Source organism: Anomalospiza imberbis, chromosome 1, assembly GCF_031753505.1.
Source record: "Anomalospiza imberbis isolate Cuckoo-Finch-1a 21T00152 chromosome 1, ASM3175350v1, whole genome shotgun sequence".
Lineage (NCBI taxonomy): Eukaryota > Metazoa > Chordata > Aves > Passeriformes > Viduidae > Anomalospiza > Anomalospiza imberbis.
The window spans coordinates 85,777,548-85,795,043 of NC_089681.1; the positions used below are offsets into that span (position 1 = coordinate 85,777,548).

At 39.2% G+C, this 17,496-nt stretch overlaps 1 protein-coding gene across 12 annotated transcripts in view; it reads left to right on the plus strand.

Annotated features, from left to right (window-relative positions):
* FARS2 (phenylalanyl-tRNA synthetase 2, mitochondrial) overlaps positions 1-17,496 on the plus strand; it is a 232,023-nt gene that overhangs the window by 140,102 nt on the left and 74,425 nt on the right. For 9 of the 12 annotated variants that reach the window (XR_011001766.1, XM_068198807.1, XM_068198795.1 and 6 more), the window contains one exon: positions 15,515-15,666. Coding sequence is in view for 10 of the 12 variants with exons in the window: in XM_068198807.1 (XP_068054908.1) it covers positions 15,515-15,666 (152 nt within the window). In the remaining 2 variants the exon portion in view is untranslated. Of the gene's footprint in view, positions 1-963; positions 1,688-5,121; positions 5,252-5,791; positions 5,967-15,514; positions 15,667-17,496 lie in introns of those variants that run through there. The other 3 variants (XR_011001768.1, XM_068198771.1, XM_068198780.1) reach the window with 3 other exon arrangements.

The following is a 17,496-nucleotide window of genomic DNA, read 5'->3' on the forward strand; positions in this document are numbered from 1 at the left end:
GCCTCCATAGTTTTGCTGCCAAAGCAAGCAAGTGGCACATTATGTCAAGTGACTCCTGGTATGTTCTCCCTTCACAAAGTCACTTTCATTCGATGCTGCTGGTGTCTCTTGCTCCTGTTGTTTTAAATAGTTATTTTGATTGGTGCAGCAGAAGCATTATTATGGCCGTTCTGGCACTGGTACAGAAGGAAACTGGATCAGATTTCTAGCAAAAGTACAGACTCCCTCTGTGAGATTATGGGAATTGCCGTCTTCTGGATTTCCTAATTTCTACATTATCTGTTACATTCTTCATTACCTACAATAAGCCTGGCACCACCTATTTTTTATCATGCCCTTCCATCATCTCCAGGGACTGCTCCTTCCTAGTGTCTGCTGGCACACTCAGTCTCTCAAAATTCAATTCCTTTATAATTATCTGGTAGCTTCAAAACTCAAAATAATAGACTTTCTAAGCAGGATCATTTTAATGGCTCCAGAAGAGAAAAAGCTCCTGGAGCAGCACTGCTGGGAGACCTGAGGGGATAGTAGCCTTTGGAAGTGGGGTGAGGAGACTTGACAAACAACTCAAATTGACGCTGTTCACCTCCTGCACAGCTGTATTCAGAATGATGTATGTGGCCTTAATCCAGGACACTCATTCTGCTTTGAAAATTGAACAGTTGAGGATAGCAGAGATGAGGAAAAGCACATAATCAAAAAGATGTAGTTGTGTGGAAGGAAGTGGTGCATTATTCTGAAAAGGAAATCAAAGCAGGCTCCTCTCCCTCCTGTGCAAGATAGCAAAGGCTGGGGCTGCTTGCTTCCATTTGTCTTTTCTCAATGTGATTTAGGAATTAAGCTCCTGCTCTAATGACAAAGGATTTACACAGTAGCCCAGTAGCACTCTTTGTTGTGTATGTGAGCCCTCATGTTCACACCAATAGACAGTCCAACTTTTCTACCTTACTGTGCACTTCTCAGTTTTCAGGGACAGTAATCATCCCTGTGCAACTTTCCTGTGCACAAGCCTGATTGTTGCTGGGAGACATAGAGCTTGTCCTGAAGCTTTAGAAGATGCTGAAAATAAAATGCACTGTCAAGTGTAAGGGGAAACTTCAGCAAATTAAACCATCCTAGTCTATATCCTTTATTTCATGCTTGAGAAGGAGAGCATCTAGAGTACATACCATCCATTTCAACCAGTTCGATCTTATTGCATTCACTTCATAGGGTGGGTCTGTCTGATCCATCATTAGTATGCTACTCCATATAATTTATATTTATCTTCTTAGTCTATGATTAGCGTTATTTTCAAATAAAAATTAAATAGATTCCCTGGTTGCTGCATTTTCAGATATGTTTCATCAAGATTAGGTGACTCCATGCTAAAATGGTTATTCATTTATTATGTTTATATTCTAATAGTGCATCTATTAAAGTCAAATATGCAACCATTAGTATGTAAATTTAACTTGGATGTTTGAACAAATAAGGTATAGCTTCAACTGTGACTTATTGTATAAATAGTTTTAATGTAATTGAAAATATACAATGTGTGTGTCTGCATGTGGAGGTACAATAGAGAATAGATGATGATGTTGTAGCATAAACAATTTACTAGCATGACTTTGGGAAGGTTGAATATCTAAGAGTGACTTACATAGATCATCTTAAGCAAAAGTCAATAAAACCTTACAGTGCTGTATATCATTTCAGGTTTGTCTGTGTGCTCTGCAGAACACTGTGAAACTCCTTTTTTATTGTAGGATGTGCATGGAAAGCGAGCAAAAATACCTTCTTCATTGCTGAGATGCTGCACTAAGCTGCACGATTGGGTTAGAAATCGCTTGATCATCAAGTCTTCTCATCAGGATGTTCTATCTTGTATCGTTTGTAGGTAGTGCTGGTATTGAAGCTCTGGGAACCTGAGCCCTCTGGCCCCAGCCAGGCAAAGTACTGAAGCACATGCTGAGCTTTAAACTTGCAAGCAGTCCCATTTAAATCAATGCAGTAGTTCCTATGCTCAGTCAAACATAACCCAAATGCCTAAATAGCTTCAGGTCAGAGATCTCCACATTTTCTGGGATCCAACTGAGAGTGATCAGCACCTTGCCGGGCTGAAGCAGTGGAAACTTTCAAAATGACTGTTATAAGCAAGAAGAGTTCAATCTGACCAACCACAAACTCAATTTGCAAAATCTTTGTTCTAAGCTAGTTTTACTGATCAATGCTTGGGTAAAAAAAGTCAACAAACGACTTTCTGGAGAGTAAACAGCACTAGAATTCCCATTCTCAACTAAAGAAAATCAGCTGAAAACACAGGAAAGAAGAAAGTAGGGGCTCAGAATGAGCAAATGGGATGGACAGTCACATGGGTCTGAATACAAAGCACTGATACACTCATATTAGACAAAGTGAAAATAACACAGAAGAGAGAAGTGCTGTACTTATGCATTGGGGGCAGTATGAAAAAGTCTGGTTTAAAGTTAAGTTTAAGCAGATTGGGAGGAATGGGATGAAAAGGGAAGAAGACATTGGAAAGGAGAGTAGGTTTATGGCAAAAACTGTTGAGGCTGATGCAAAAGTCTTTTTCTAGATAATCAGAAAGTTTTCCTAGGTTTTGTACTGTACACATCTACTTCTGATCTCCTTTTGAAAAATCAAGAAGTATGAGGGATCACAAAAATTATGACCACTAGCCATCAAAGCAAGTCTTTAAAGTACTATCATCAGTTTTGATATGAGTGTGGGGGACTTCCAATTCTGCTTCTGGATTTGTGGAACACTTAGTGTGTCAGAACCTCAGCCCATGACAAAGGCTGTACTGAGATGATATTCACAGAATCACAGAGCCAGAAGGGACCCACAAGGATCATCACAGTTCAGCTCCTGGCCCTCCACAGGGCCACCCAAGAATTACACCATGTGCCTTAGAGCATATTACTGAAATTCTTGGTAAAAATAAGCACTGACAAGGGATGTGATTTTCCCAACAATCTAGCTGCTGCCCTCTGAATTAATACCAATGATGCAGATTTTCTCACATACCCTATTTTCATCCCTCCCCTCACCCACTGCAATCTAGTCTCACTGATAGCCTCCCATTGAACCTGAACAAATCACCAATAGTTTAATTCCTCTCTGCTTGTACTTTTCTAAGTAAATAAAATGAATAAATAAAAAAATGTCAATAGCCCTTTCTGCCTAGATTAGTTAGTGGTATTTATCTTATGTACTATGTTGTCTGCTGAAGTACCAAAGGGCAAAGTAAATCCATTTAATCCATTTAGCAGCCATCTTGGATGTACAGACAAGCCTATGACGTTCATTAGCAAAAACACCACTCTCTTCCACTTACGTTCCTTGAAAATACTTTAAGTATTTCTATGTTATTTTCACAGTCTTAGAATAGTTGAAAACTCTCCTGTTGACCTCTGTTAACTTGTCTCATCCCAATAGCACATTTAGTTTAGATTTAGCTGGTGGTGACTTAAAGCAAAATAGCTGATTTGAGCTGTTCATTTTTTAATGTTAAGGAGTTTTCTACTTTGTACACAACTGTCACAGCTGGAATTTGTTTTGAGTGGGTGGAGTATGTGTATATATGTATATATATATATGTTTAGAGAGCAAAAATATTTAATCCTTACTTTCAGTTGTCTGTGTTAACACACACTTTAATCGTCAGTAAATTTTTAATGTCATGGCAGGTAATTCCAAAACCTGTATGTAATTATGTGTTTCCTATAGATTTTCAGTTATGTGAGAGGTCCAGGGCTTTACTAGTAAACCTAGCAAGTGCCACAGGGGATTTTGGAATCTAGCTATGTGGGATACCAGAGTATCCACCTGGCAGATGTCCTCTCTTTTGACTGGGGGTCCAGAGATAGCAGTTGAGACCTTTCTTCATTTGAAGGGTTTTGGTGGGTTTGGGCTGTTCATTACCACTTCTCCCCAGAGCCTTGTTTCTGAGTGTTAGGATGAGAAGCATAGTTGTTTTTTTTTTTTTTTGTTTTGTTTTTTTTTGGTTTTTTTTGTTTCCCAAGTGCTCGTGTTCCCATGTGCTGTTCTGCTTCACTGCTCCACATATACCACAGAAGCTTCTTTTTTGTGGGTACACTGTCAGATGAATCAGGGAGCTTTTTCCTCTGCAGTTCCTTAAAGCTGTATCAGTTCCCTGATCCACTTCTCAGTGTTGCTTCATGCCATCAGCACAACTGATGAGACAACACTTTCGTTTTTGGAGGCAGTATAAAAGGTGAGGGGTGAACATACCCAGCAGGTGTGTCCTCAGTACTAGTGAAAGACATTCCCAGCAACTGAGAACAGACCACCAGGGACTTCTTTCCAATTTGTTTTTAAACAAAAAGAAGCTGCTGTATCCTTGACTGCATTTTGTCTGCACCACTTCTATGTGATGTAGATAAAAAATTATTTTGCAGTTATGAATACTGCTGCACTGTCATTAGAACCATTTTACTGCTGTCTTTTTTTCCTAGGCAGAAGCCAATGCACCCTAATCAAAATACACCTGATACCATCTAAATTATTACTTAGCAAAAACTGCAATAAGCTTCAAAAAGCATATGTTACAGTGGTTTGCTCTGATCTCTAAACCTCATATATTTGCAATTTGACTGGCTGAGGCTCTTTGAAACAAATAGCTCACAAATGAGTAATTTCGCTGCTGAATAATATCAACTGATCTTTATTGCATCCCAAATGATGAAGTATAATGGTTATACAAAGTGCTTAAATAAGCCATGGAGCAATTTCCATCAGTGATATATATGCTGAAACCCACATTAAATTAATATTAGGTGAAGGAGTAAACCTGGAAATCTGAAGTAACAATAGATTTTGCATAGGTTGCGTGAAGCTATGAGAACTAGCTGCTAGTGGTTTTGACAGGAGTCCACATATGTTCAGAGCTTTCAGTTTATTGTCTACAAAAGTATGTAGCTAGTCAGGAGGGTAACCCTTACACATTTCCAATGGTTTTCCAATACTGGTTTAATTTACACTGTGAGTAAGAGAATTCTGGTTAGGAGGATGGCACAGAAAATGTCTTGACTTGTCTTTGGCCCTGACCTGAGAAGTGACTCAATAATTCTGTTTTCCATGCTGTTTCAATTGTAGTTGTCTTGTACCTCCTGCCACGGCATCTCTTCACCAAACTACCTTAGGGTGGAAAGTTCTTCAGGACAGAAATTAGCATTTTGTGCTCTGTCTACCTAATGGGACCCTGGTTTCTGGCTGGCAGTCCTAGGTAATTACCACAATCTAAATATGTGCATGTCTGTAGCAGGGTTAAATACATCTTTGTGAATATACATTATGCATTTGACGTAAGAATAAACTTCTCTTTAAAATGTGTCCAAGCACACTGTGTATGTGTCTTCAGAGATACATGTATGCTGGTGTGCACATGCAACCACAGAAATATAAAGGGGAAAAAAAAAGAAATCTCAAAACTATTAGGAAATAGTTAGCTCTTATTAATTTTTACAGAGTTAGCTAAAAAGATGGGAGTTGTCATACATGAGTTTATTTGGTAGTTCTTTTAACACTGGTGCCAGTGTTTTACATGTAAAAGATACACCTTGCAAAGAGCTTTTAAGAAAGTGATCTTTAAAATCATGCCTGAGCTTCTACAGTCATCATCTGTAGCATGATTAGACATTGCAGCTGAGCTGTGGAGTGTCCCTAGGAAATGAGGGCTGGGAAGAGCAATCTCTGTATGTGTGTATGCATGAACAGAAGCACCTTTTGAAGTACATGGTGTTAATAAAAAAACCCTGATTTTCAGCTACCACTTCTCTGATCAGAATATGAATTAGGCTACAGAGAATAGCCAAACAACAGAAGGCACAGTTGGGAAGAACTGTATTATTCTTATCATACCAGTCCTCAATTTCCTTCATCTTGCTAATGTGGGAGACACATGAACAACTGCAGTGACAGCCTAAAACAAAATGTGACAAGTAATGCTTTGGGGTGCATGTGCTGCAGAGGATTTGGCTATGCGGTTTTAGAAAAATTAATAATGGGAAGAAATCCCCTGTTTTGAGGATTGATTGCATCCTCCTGCCTGTGCAGAAGTGCATATGCAATCCAATAATCCAATTTGCATAATTATTCCCACATGTAACCTGTTCTCCTAAATCAGCAGGAGTGAACCCATTTTCTGATTCTTGTAAAATAAGAAAAGGCATTAAGGAAATATCTGTTCTGCACCAAGATTCTGCTTGTAGAGATTTAAATGTTCTTTACATTTTGTCATTGCATACTGAAACACTTCGTGTACTTTTTGTACCTTTTTTTGTTTGGTCTGTTCTCAGCGTAGGGCTTCTCTGTAGTTTTCTCTTTCTAAGGGTTGTTACTCTTTAACAAGAGTATAGCTTTAGGAACACTCAGGGTCTGTCTGAGAGAAAAAAAAAATTCAAGGCTTTTGTCCCTCTTCTGAGTAATGGACAAGTAAGTAGAGCCTTTTATTTCAGTTTTTCTCTAGCTTACTTGCTGTACTTTAAAGTTTTAGCATGCTACACTACCTTGGTGTTTTATTATGAGTTTTTAACTTTAGAGGTTATAATCTGTATGAATTTAGAATTTAAGTGGGGAGGTGCAGGGGAGAGGGGGGTTGGGGGAAGTGAAGTTGTCATCTCTGGAAACGAAAAATACTGGATTTTGCCAAGACTCATAGAATCATATAATGCTTAGGGTTGGAAAAGATCTCTTAGATCACCAAGTCCACTGTTATGCTATCATCACCATATTCACTACTAAGCCATGTCCCCAGGTGCCACATGCACTCACCTTTTGAACACTTCTGGGGACAGTGATTTCAACACTTCCCTGGGCAGCCTTTTCCTCTGCCACTTGGGCAGTTTTCCCAAGACAAGGAGGAAACTCAGCTATATCAGTGGTACTGGAAGTCATAAGAATATTTCAAAACCACCAGTAACCTGCCTGGGTAAATTTCTGTACATGATGAGATGGTACAGATTAGCTCTGGGAAGTGTGGAAAAATAATTCCTTTGTAGCATAGCAATGTCCAGGGCGTTATGTGAAGTTAATAGCCAAGAGATATGAAGTGTCATTGCTGATGTATTGGAAATCTCTAGGTTTTTTAGGAAGGAGAGAGAAAAAAGAAGTATAGGTTGATAGGTGGGAAGAAGGACTTTTTCAGGTGTTGCATGTGCCTGTAAGATTCACAATGCTAGCTTATTTTGGTGTAAGTCAGATTCAGTTGTTCTGGAGATTCTGCAATTTAAACATTAACTCTCTGGAATGGTGCATTTAATGAGAGAAAAGGAAATACAATCAACAGAGTTTTATATGAGGTTTTTAATCTAAGCCAAAATAAAATACTGGGTGCACTTTGTTTCCATTGTTATGCTATGTATTTGGGAGAAATACATCTTCATATTGCTGCAGACTCTTTCCAAATACTTGCACTGTTTATTTAGATACAACTCTTTGTTATATCTAAAGATACTGTTATATCTAAACAATTATTTTGTATGAGTTGTTGATGGGTACAGTTTTTTACTCCACTGAGCTATTTATCTCAGCATTATTATAAAGCATAATGAGAAAAAATATACAAGCCAAACCATCAGAAAGAAGGAAGCCTGACTTCTGAGTGTGGCAAACACCGAATACCTGCAGCAACCAAAACCTTTTGCAGGAATTGCAGGTGCTCAGCACTGCTGAAGAGAAAATTCCTAGTATCTTCTGAGAAGTTGAGTTTCTGCTGACTTATACCAGCTTATTACCTGTTCCTTGCAGGCATGGCAGGTATTTTTAGGGAAGTGCAGGACACATATGTTTTTTTATTCGTTGAGAGTTTGTTTTCTGAGGTTTGTGTTTTCTCTTCTTTTTACCCTTTCCTGTGATTTTGCCTGTGGCATGGGATATTTGGGTAAGAAAGACAGGCAGAATATGGACAGCCTGTGCAAAAGGCAGTCATAAGTGTTAATTACTAGGTTTGGTGTGAGAATCCACTGTACCATTTTGGTCATTCCACATCACTGGGTTCCTTTCTCAGGATAGCAGCTTGTTTGTTTTCTGTCAAAGACATCACAACAGAGTAAGGATTGTCCCATCAGTTCCATTTGGTGTCACATGAGTTCTGTGGTAGCAACTGCTCAAATGGAAAAGCGATAACAGAAAAAGCATTTCTCAGCTTTTAGTTGTTTTACATCTGTGATTGAAATGGGGGAAGATGAGCACTGTGAAACCAACTTGCTTGGTAGGCCATCAGCTAAGAGCCTGGGAAAGAAGCATGCAGAAAATGCATTTTTTTCCACAGTGGACGTAGAACTGCTGCAGGAAAGCATCAGACTAATTGCTTCTTCATCCTGATACTTTTAAAAGGGGTTTGTAAGGAGCTGTGATGTGGGAGTGAGTAGTAGAGAGCCATCCCTTTTGGTGATTCTCCCTGTGAGTCCTACTTTGTTCTATGGAAAAGAGAAGTCATTTTTGCCTCATTAAACACAGAGCATGGAGTCCATCACTGGTATTTACGAATAATTTATACTTATCCTTTGGTGGTTTTTATAATCAGACCACAAAAAGCAAGGCATATCCAAATGCCCAAGGGAACAGGTATCTGGGAGTATCTCTGCTGTGTACACTGTAACATCCTTGCTTTTAATAGGATGAGGTCAATACTTTCATCTTTTTTTTTGTCTTTTCTGACTTTGTCTTCAATTCCTTACTAATTTCAAATCATAACTCTTTCAGTGGCAATACAAGTGCTCTTTTGTGTCTGGAAATCTTCTCAAAAGCCATACCTTATTTCTTGGCTTTCTGACCACTGGTCAGTTTAAAATGCATATTTGCACTCAGAGAAGTATATTGTGACTTTAAACTTGACACGTTTTTCATTACAAATTTAAACAAGCTTGACTTTGAAATAAAGTTACTGCATTTTAATAAAATGTTATAAGAACACAGTGTCCCTTTCCAGTGGGGCCACAGAGGCTTAGTAATCAGCATTACTTTTGGGTGAACGTGTATAAAGGCAAGCATTCTACTCACTCATTCTGCCACAGCACCAGTCCTCTTGTGCATTTTTTTCTGCTGCTTGGAAAAAGTGGAGCTTATCAACGAAGTTTGATCTCTTCACTGACTCTTACAGATCTAAATTTTTTCAGTGTCATATTAGATATTGACCTTCCTTTGTCAGGCAGGTTCCTCTATACGAGCTGTAACTTCTGGCATGCAAGAAGGGTTGCACTTGCTCCTGTGCATGTGCACGTGTGTGTGCATTAATTTTGTGTCTTAAGGGGGTTTACCTGAGGAAAGGTGCTTGACAAGCATTGAAAAAGGTGACTAAGTGGGATGATATGGAGAGCTACCAGGTGACTGCTTAGGCAGAATATAAGCATTTAAACTCTTTGCTTTCCACCTTCAGGGAACCTGGAATTGGGCTCAAGAAAGGGATTGTTATCTCCAACATGACCCCATAGAGCATAGTTTAGGTGGGAAGGGGACAGAGCTGTCATGGTGACATGCACGGCACAGCAGAGAGGGACGTGGTCCACAGATTTGTGTCATCTCACATTGAAGGCTGAGACTTAGCAAGGAAGACAAGTCTGTAGCCCCAGGGCACCTCCCTGTTCAACCTGGATGTAGAATGTCAGAACCACAGAATGAGTCAGGTTGAAAGGCACCCCAGCTGGTTGTCTGGTCCAGCCTTCCTGCTCAAACAGTGTTGTCCCAGAGCACGTGGGACAGGATTGCATCCGGATCGTTCTTGAATATCTCCATGTACAAAGAAAGCCTCCTCCACTTGGGATGGTCCATGTACAAGCAGAGTGCCTGAAATCCATGGAGCACTTGATGTTCCCATGAACATATGGTGTTCCCTGTACCTGTATGTGGGCTTTTCAAAGTTAAGAACTCTGTTGGGGTGAGCAGATTGGTGTCTAAAAAGGGCTGATCATAATTCTGTGTTCATTCACCGAAAACCTCAAAGCATCAGTGGAGGCTAACATGCTTCTGCCACTCCCTGCAGGAGCACTGAGCAGTGCATTGATCCCAGACTAGTCCCAAACTAGTCCATTTGCTTTGGTTTTAAGAGCTTAATCCCAGAACATATTTTATATTTGCTTATCGGACTTTATGGTAGTTGTCTGTTGAAATTTACATTTCCTCCTTTGAAGATGTGTGTGTGTGCTTACACATAAAAATGTATATATGTATGTGTGTGTGTACATGTATGAATATATAGAACTTACTATATACATATAAGGAAAAAATCAATTTGGTTAGGAGGGTAGAAAACTTTTAATAATGGGGAACATTGTGACTAAATTTTAAGCCATGGCAGCCAAGAAATTCAAAGATACGTTCCCTGCAGCAACTAAATTTGTCTACACTGGTCATAAATATGGAAGTGTAAATCTAGAAGCATACACACTAATACAGGAAACTTCATTATGTGCATGGGGGTTAAGTTACTGCTGTAAATTTGCAACTTCTAATTTCATGCCTGTTTCGTTTTTAAATTTCCTATGATAACTTCAAATTAATGTAGTTTCACCATGGAATATATTAAGAAAGTGATTACAGGACTGTAGTTTTCATTTTGAGGAGAATATGATGTTGCACTAAAACTGTATAGTTTATGTAGATATTTCTCCAAAACATGAGCAAGGCAGGACTGTTAAAGCTTAGCAGCCATGGTGCTGCTAAGTCTCATATTTTTCTGACTTAGACTGGTGATGGCAGTAAAGCATGGCTGACTTTTTAATAGCTTGGCTGCTGTGGAATTGCTAACCCAGTTTCTGGTACGTGTCGTCGTTAACCTTGCATTTGTGTCGCCGCTGTCAAAATACAAGTACAGCTTTTTCCTCTGCTGTGTTTGTCACTTGTTTATTTTGTCCCATCTGCAGCTGGCAGCAGGGAAGGAATGGAGTGAGCAGCCACAGCACAAAACCTCTCCTGCCCCCTTGCCACATTGCACCCATGGTTACTGCATCTGGGGGAAAGTGGCTTTTTTCCTAATGGCAAATATTTGTGGAAAGTTCTGGTGTCCATCCTGTTTTTTGGGACTCCAGGCTAAAGACACTTCATGGCCTTGTGTGGGCTATTCACTGGCACTGGCTGTACATTATCACCAGCAGTTTTTACTGCAGCTCAGGAGGTTCTGCCCTCAAAAAGGTTTCTCTCCCTTACAGCTGTGAGGTATCTGGATCCAGCCCAGTTGATGATCCTTTGCCATGTGTGGATGAACAGATACCACTCTTATGGTGACCACTTGATTCCTGCTGCCAAATCATCCAGAGTGCCCTGGTGTGACAACATACACAAAGCCCAAGTGTTTGCTATTTTATGCTGACAAATGAGTTCTGGTGGATCCTGTTGCTGCTTAAGACAGCTGTCCCCCAATGACCTGAGCTACTGCAGTTCTTCATCCAGCCCATATTAACATAAACCCTATTTATGACCAGCTGGCTACAGCAGGCTGTGAGCTGCATTGGTGAAGGAACAGGCACATGTTTGTGTTACCAGCTGCTGCAGGGGCAGTAATCTCAGACAGAAAGACAGAGCAGAGAGGTAGAGATGAGGAATGTCCTAAACTATCACCAACCCATATGAAGGACTAACATCCCTGTGTTTTTAGTGGTGCACTCCTCAGATAGATGTAGGCATAGGCATGGCAGGCTGGAAGAGCAGGTTATATAGCACTGGTGTCCAACTACCCATTTATATACTAAACTTTTCCTATGAGGGAAAAGCTTGCAGTTTTAGGAAATACTTGGCTTATTTATTAGCCAGAGAAAGAACTTTGGCTAATGACTAGTAACCATATATCACTGAGGGTGGATCAACATAAACTTCCATTTTATTATTTAAAGAAATTATAGTAATTCAGCACTCCTAAATGCTTTCACTTTGGGTGATTGAAAAATGCGATGTCATTAATTCCAATATTTCCTACAAGATGGGTTCACTGGAGTCCTATAGATAGTGTAATTTCTGGGAAAGCATTTGTTTTCTGAGGCTATTGAAAAATGTCAATGATAGTACGCTGAAGTGTTTGAAACAGAAAGTGAACAGAACATTTAAAGTAGCACTGTGGTGGCAAAGCTCTGATGGAGCCAAAAAGAGGGGTGCAGGGATGTCTGTGCATCAGCAGTGCTTACTGACACACTTGGCCAGTGCCCTGCAGCAGCACTCTGCAGGTAGGATCAGTTCTGCCATTTCCTAAACATCTTTTCAGTTCCTCAGAAACCTAAGGAGGTGATCAGGGTGTGGAAGCAGGAACAGCAGGGCTTCCAGGCTTGGGTTCAGCCAACACACAGCCTGCAGAACCAGATGTGTCCTGGTAGCTTCTCCAAGCATTGTGCTGGAGGACTTCTGAGCCGTGAAGAGAATGTAGCTGGAAGTGGTGGCTGGAGGCGATGGCAGAGTAGAGGATTTAGTGGGAAGAACACTCTCTCAAGGGGAGCCTTTGAAATGTCTATAAATTCATAAGGAAATGGTCTCCAGGGTTGGCATTTGCCTTGAACTTGAAAAAGGATCAGTCAATGGAATTTGGACCAGTCTGCTGTTAAAGAGCAGGAGAGTTTAGAAAGGATCAAAGAATGGCTAAGCGATCTGTTGGACTACAGTATGTATTTGCTAGAGTGCCTGAATACAAATTTAGGAACTTCATTTTGGCTTGCCAATTGGAGACTCTTTAGTAGCCTATTCACATTTTAGGTGTAGCTAATAAACTATTATGTGACTCATGGAGCTCTAAAACAAACAGATCAATAGATTTGAGAACTAGGAATTTTATCCTTATAATAACTTTAGTGTTGATATAAGACTTACTGCGATGATATTGACTGCAGCCAGGTGGTGAAGGGACAATATAATATGGGATTATTGCCTTGCCTTTTACCATAAAAGATTTTTCTGTATTACAAGGCTCTGAGAAGTGGTTAGTAGCTAATAATAAAAAGTTATGCTTATGTTATGTTTTAAGCATTTGTCCTTTCACACACAAGCATACACATAAAAATTACAAAAATTCTGTATCCATGCTAGTGACACTTGAGAGAAAAAGCTGCACACACAAGAAATTAATTCCCTGCTTCCCATGGGCAGGCCATCTCCATGGGAGCAGGGCCCCATCACATGTGATTGCTACCTGGGAAAACAAACATCATCACTCCACATTTCCCCCCTTCCCTCTTCTTCCCACTTTTTATACTGAGCAGGATGTCATATGGTCTAGTGTCACCAGAGGACACAAGGAAAAATGACGCACCACAGCTTTGGTCACCATGAAGAGACTAATTTATTTTTTCTGACTCCAATCATTTATAGTTCTCAAAAGGTGCCAGTGGATTGGAAGGTGAATGTGCCACCTCTCCAACGACACTGGACAAACTACCAGTCTATCAAATTTCTCCGCCTCTATGAAAGAATGCAAAACAATAGGTTGTTTACAGAAAGTTGCGTGAGAAAGTTCTCTACAAGAATGTAAATTCAGAAGGCTTTAGAAAATCCTAAGAAATCAGGGCGACAGTCTAGAATATCCCTTTGGTCACTTGGGGTCACCTGTCCCAGCTATGTCTCCTCCCAGATTCCCCAGCTTTCTTGCCAGTGTGGCAGTACAGAAAGCAGAAGAGGTTTTGGCTGCATGCAAATACCACCCAGCAATAACAAACCATCTCTATGTTACCAATCCTGTGTTCAGCACAAACCCAAAACACAGCCCCATGCTAGCCCCTGTGAAGACAATGAATTCTTGCCAAAACCAGCACAGGACATTTCTGAGTTACGTGGACATGTAATTAGTTTTCTTTATTATCCTTGTACCTGTGTGAATGAAAGTAGGTGCCTTCATCATGCTAAGGCTCATGAGCCACATCTTCTGGTTGAATGATTAAATGTCTTGAACTGTGAGTTCAGAGAGTTTTGTATTAGTCCCACCAAGCTTTGAAGGGTGTTCAGTATGTTCCTCAACTATAGCAGTGGTAAATAAAGTGGTAGATAGGATTGAGGTAAGAATATAGGGGTGTACTGCAGGATTATAACTTTATTTACACTAACACATGTATCAGGTTGTTGTCCAAGGAGCATCTCCAGCATTTGCAGTTGCGACTTTTTTATAGCCGAGACATTTGCATTTCGTTCATTAGTGTTTTATCATAAGCTCTTTTGTAATGGATTTGTTGTGCAAGTTTCCTTTTTTTAATTTGATGTACAGGATATGAATTTATTTGACAAGTTTATTCGTTTAACAAGTTCAATAATCATTTGCGATTCACGATATTATTTGCTGGGGGTGTTATTAATTTAAAACTTGCACTGTATTCCTTATCAGACATTTATTGACTAGTTTCACTCTACAGAACAGTATTTGAGTAAATCAGAATGCTGTAAACTTGCCTTATTAACGGCTTTATTGCTTTAGCAGGTACTCACTTAAGTTTCCACTGTTCCATCATAAAACATTCCCAGCCATGGAATACATTTTGAGTGAGGGATTATATTGTATAGAACAAGGTGTACACATGGAATCTCTTGTACATATAAAGAAAATAATAAAATAGATGTTTTCTCCTGCAGACTCCAACAATCTTGTGCAAAAGTACTTTTTTCAACTGCAGGGAATTAATGCAAAGCAGAAGTAAGATACTGTATAACCTAGAGGTCATGAAAGGAGAATGTTACCATTTTCTATTCTTCAAAGTGTGAAACTTCTCACCAAAGGTGAGATCTGAAACCCACAGAGTCCTGGGAAGTTTCATCAAAACTGAAAAGTTAATTATCTGGTTTCATTTCTCTTTCTCTTCCTGTTTTTACAAATAACTAGTTACATTGTCTGCCCACTCTATGTGTGCAGCAAAGGTTCCCATTTGTGTTTAAAAGCCTGTTATGGTACTTATGGAATGAATGACTATATTAACAGCCATACCTTTTGTGTTGTTGTAGATGTTTGGATGTCTACAAAAACCACCAGAAAGTGAGCTGATCCCTCTTTTAAGCCAAAGTGTGTTTCTTATTAAAACATCTTAATAAGAAGGTGCCTATTTATAAGACTTGCTAAAAATTCAACAGTAAAAATAATAAATATGTTGTGTAATATAAGAATTATATAAAATGCATATAAATTTTATACCTGAATGTGACAAGAAGTTTTGAATCTGCAAAAAGTCTGAAAAATGCTTTTAAAAAGTGCAATTCTATCTACCCAGTGAAAAACCACTGGACATTACCTCTTCCTTCTAAGCAGCTCTGTTGCAAAAGTGTATTCAGGGTCATAAACACTGATTTTAGCAAACAAAACCAAGATTTTTCTTGTGAATGAATAAACCAAAGCTGTTATGTGGGGATCTTTAAAAGACATTTCCTAGTATAAAGTCTTCTGTCTCAGTTGTTTACGAGGTCAGTTTGCCCTTCAAAGACCATTTCAAAAAGCCTCTAAACTGTGTATTTTGTATGTTATGTAAGTTCAGAACAGTTGTAGATATAGTTATCAAGTCCAACCATGTATAAAGGTATGATTTTAAATTTCTTTCAGCCACTCAGCCGATATCCGCCTTTGATCAATGACATTTCCTTCTGGCTGCCCTCTGAGACATACTCTCAGAATGATTTCTATGATTTGGTTCGAACCATTGGTGGAGACTTGATAGAAAAGGTTGTCCTACTGGATGAATTTGCCCATCCAAAGTAAGTGAAAATTTTAACACCTTTTTTCTGTGGTCATAGTATAAATATTTTGTAGATATTTTAGTTTTGTATACCAAGAAGCTCTTGATTCTTACAATATTTGCACATTTCATTTTTTAGCTGCAAAACTGTCCTGCAGCAAAAAAACCTCAACTTTTTGCATAAATGAAATACTACCTATTTTTCAGTTTTCCACTAGTACTGAACTTCTGGTATCCAGACTACCCCAATGCTTTGTGTTCAGGTTTTGACAGCAACAGTGAACAACTGCCTTCCTCAGTACATCTGGCAGTGCGTGACACTCCTGTCCATAGCGTGTCTGACATTCTAGTCCTGCTCTTTGCTATGTGAATGAAGTTTGCCTCCTTGTTCTCTTCCTTTCTTCTTCTAGTCCTGACACACTAGTAGACCTTTACTATAATGTCAGTGCTAATAATGGTTTGTTGCAGAATGCTATTGTTGGTGTTCAACTGGGAGAAAAAAAAAAAAAGACCTTGTTCATTTCTTTCTGACACTTATTTCTATGCTGTTGAACAATCTCTCAGGTTTCAGAACACCATATGGGTATAGTAGCACTGACATGACCAGGGAATGCACAGGGTATTTGTCCAACTGGTAATAACAGTTGCCTCAAAACCAGACAAGTATCAGCTATTACATATGTACTGTTTTTCAATTTGCTCTTTCCAAATCAAGAAGTAGAAAAGCTGCTGGCTATCTAGCTTTATAAAACTGAGGTTTAAAATAATTTGTCTTGAGATTTTTTGAAGTACTGTAGGAAGACAGATAATAAACCTATTTTGAAGATAACAGGAAAATACTTCATATTGTTCTCCAACACCTTTAGATTTTTTTTTCTGCTTTCAACCTGCAAGTATTTAACTCTGTTGTTCTTTTCAATTTGATATGTGATGCAGGCCAGATTAATAGATTCTTCTGTGGCCTAGTTTTCATGGCATTTCAGTGGATTTTTTTTTTTTTGAGGTTTTTTTCCTTTTTACCCTTTTTGTGTAGTGTTATATGAGACTGTGTTGTGTGAAGAAACAGAAATGGAAATGAAATTTGTGTGGGCATCCTAAAGCTTGGAGTCATTAATTCTTGAGTCTTTCTCACATGCAAACCATGCAAAAGGATCTTAACCCTTTACTCAAGATGGTGTATGCAGAAGAGGAATACAGGTTAGGGTAAAATAATGAGTACTTTTCATTGTAAAGAACAGACTATATTTTTCAGGGAAATTGATAAACAAATTTATTGCAGGTATGGATAACTTGTTATTGTCACTTGGAGTGCACTGTAGTATCAGCACAAGTATGTAGACATAGAAGGCTCTGCACACAGATCATGCTGTCTTCTATCATGATGGTTCTGATACAGCACAATCAACATTTTTTGGTAAAAACTGGGTTGTTGAACCCCTTTCTGGAACTGGTCCTTCCATTCATTTATGCCAAAAATTTATTGTATGTGTAACACCTCAGTGCTCATTGCCAATTTTGTCTACATTCTCCTCAGTGATACCAAACCAGCAATTATCTTTGTTGCTATATCATCTCCTAGGGGAAAATTCTCTGTGTAGTACAAGCAGCTCTTCCAAGTCTGAAAGTTTGGAGAAATCTTGTTCCTTGCTTCCTCAAACAGTGGCAGTATTATTCTGTGATTACTCTCAGCATCTTACTGGGGAAATCCACATACACTGTGACAGCCTGCCAGCAGCACTGCATCAGTGGTGGCTCAACTCACAGGTTATGCTTCTCTTCTTTGCTGGGAATATTGTCTTCTATACTAGTAGAGTGGTGAGGTAGGGACAGGATTCACTACTCTAGTTTT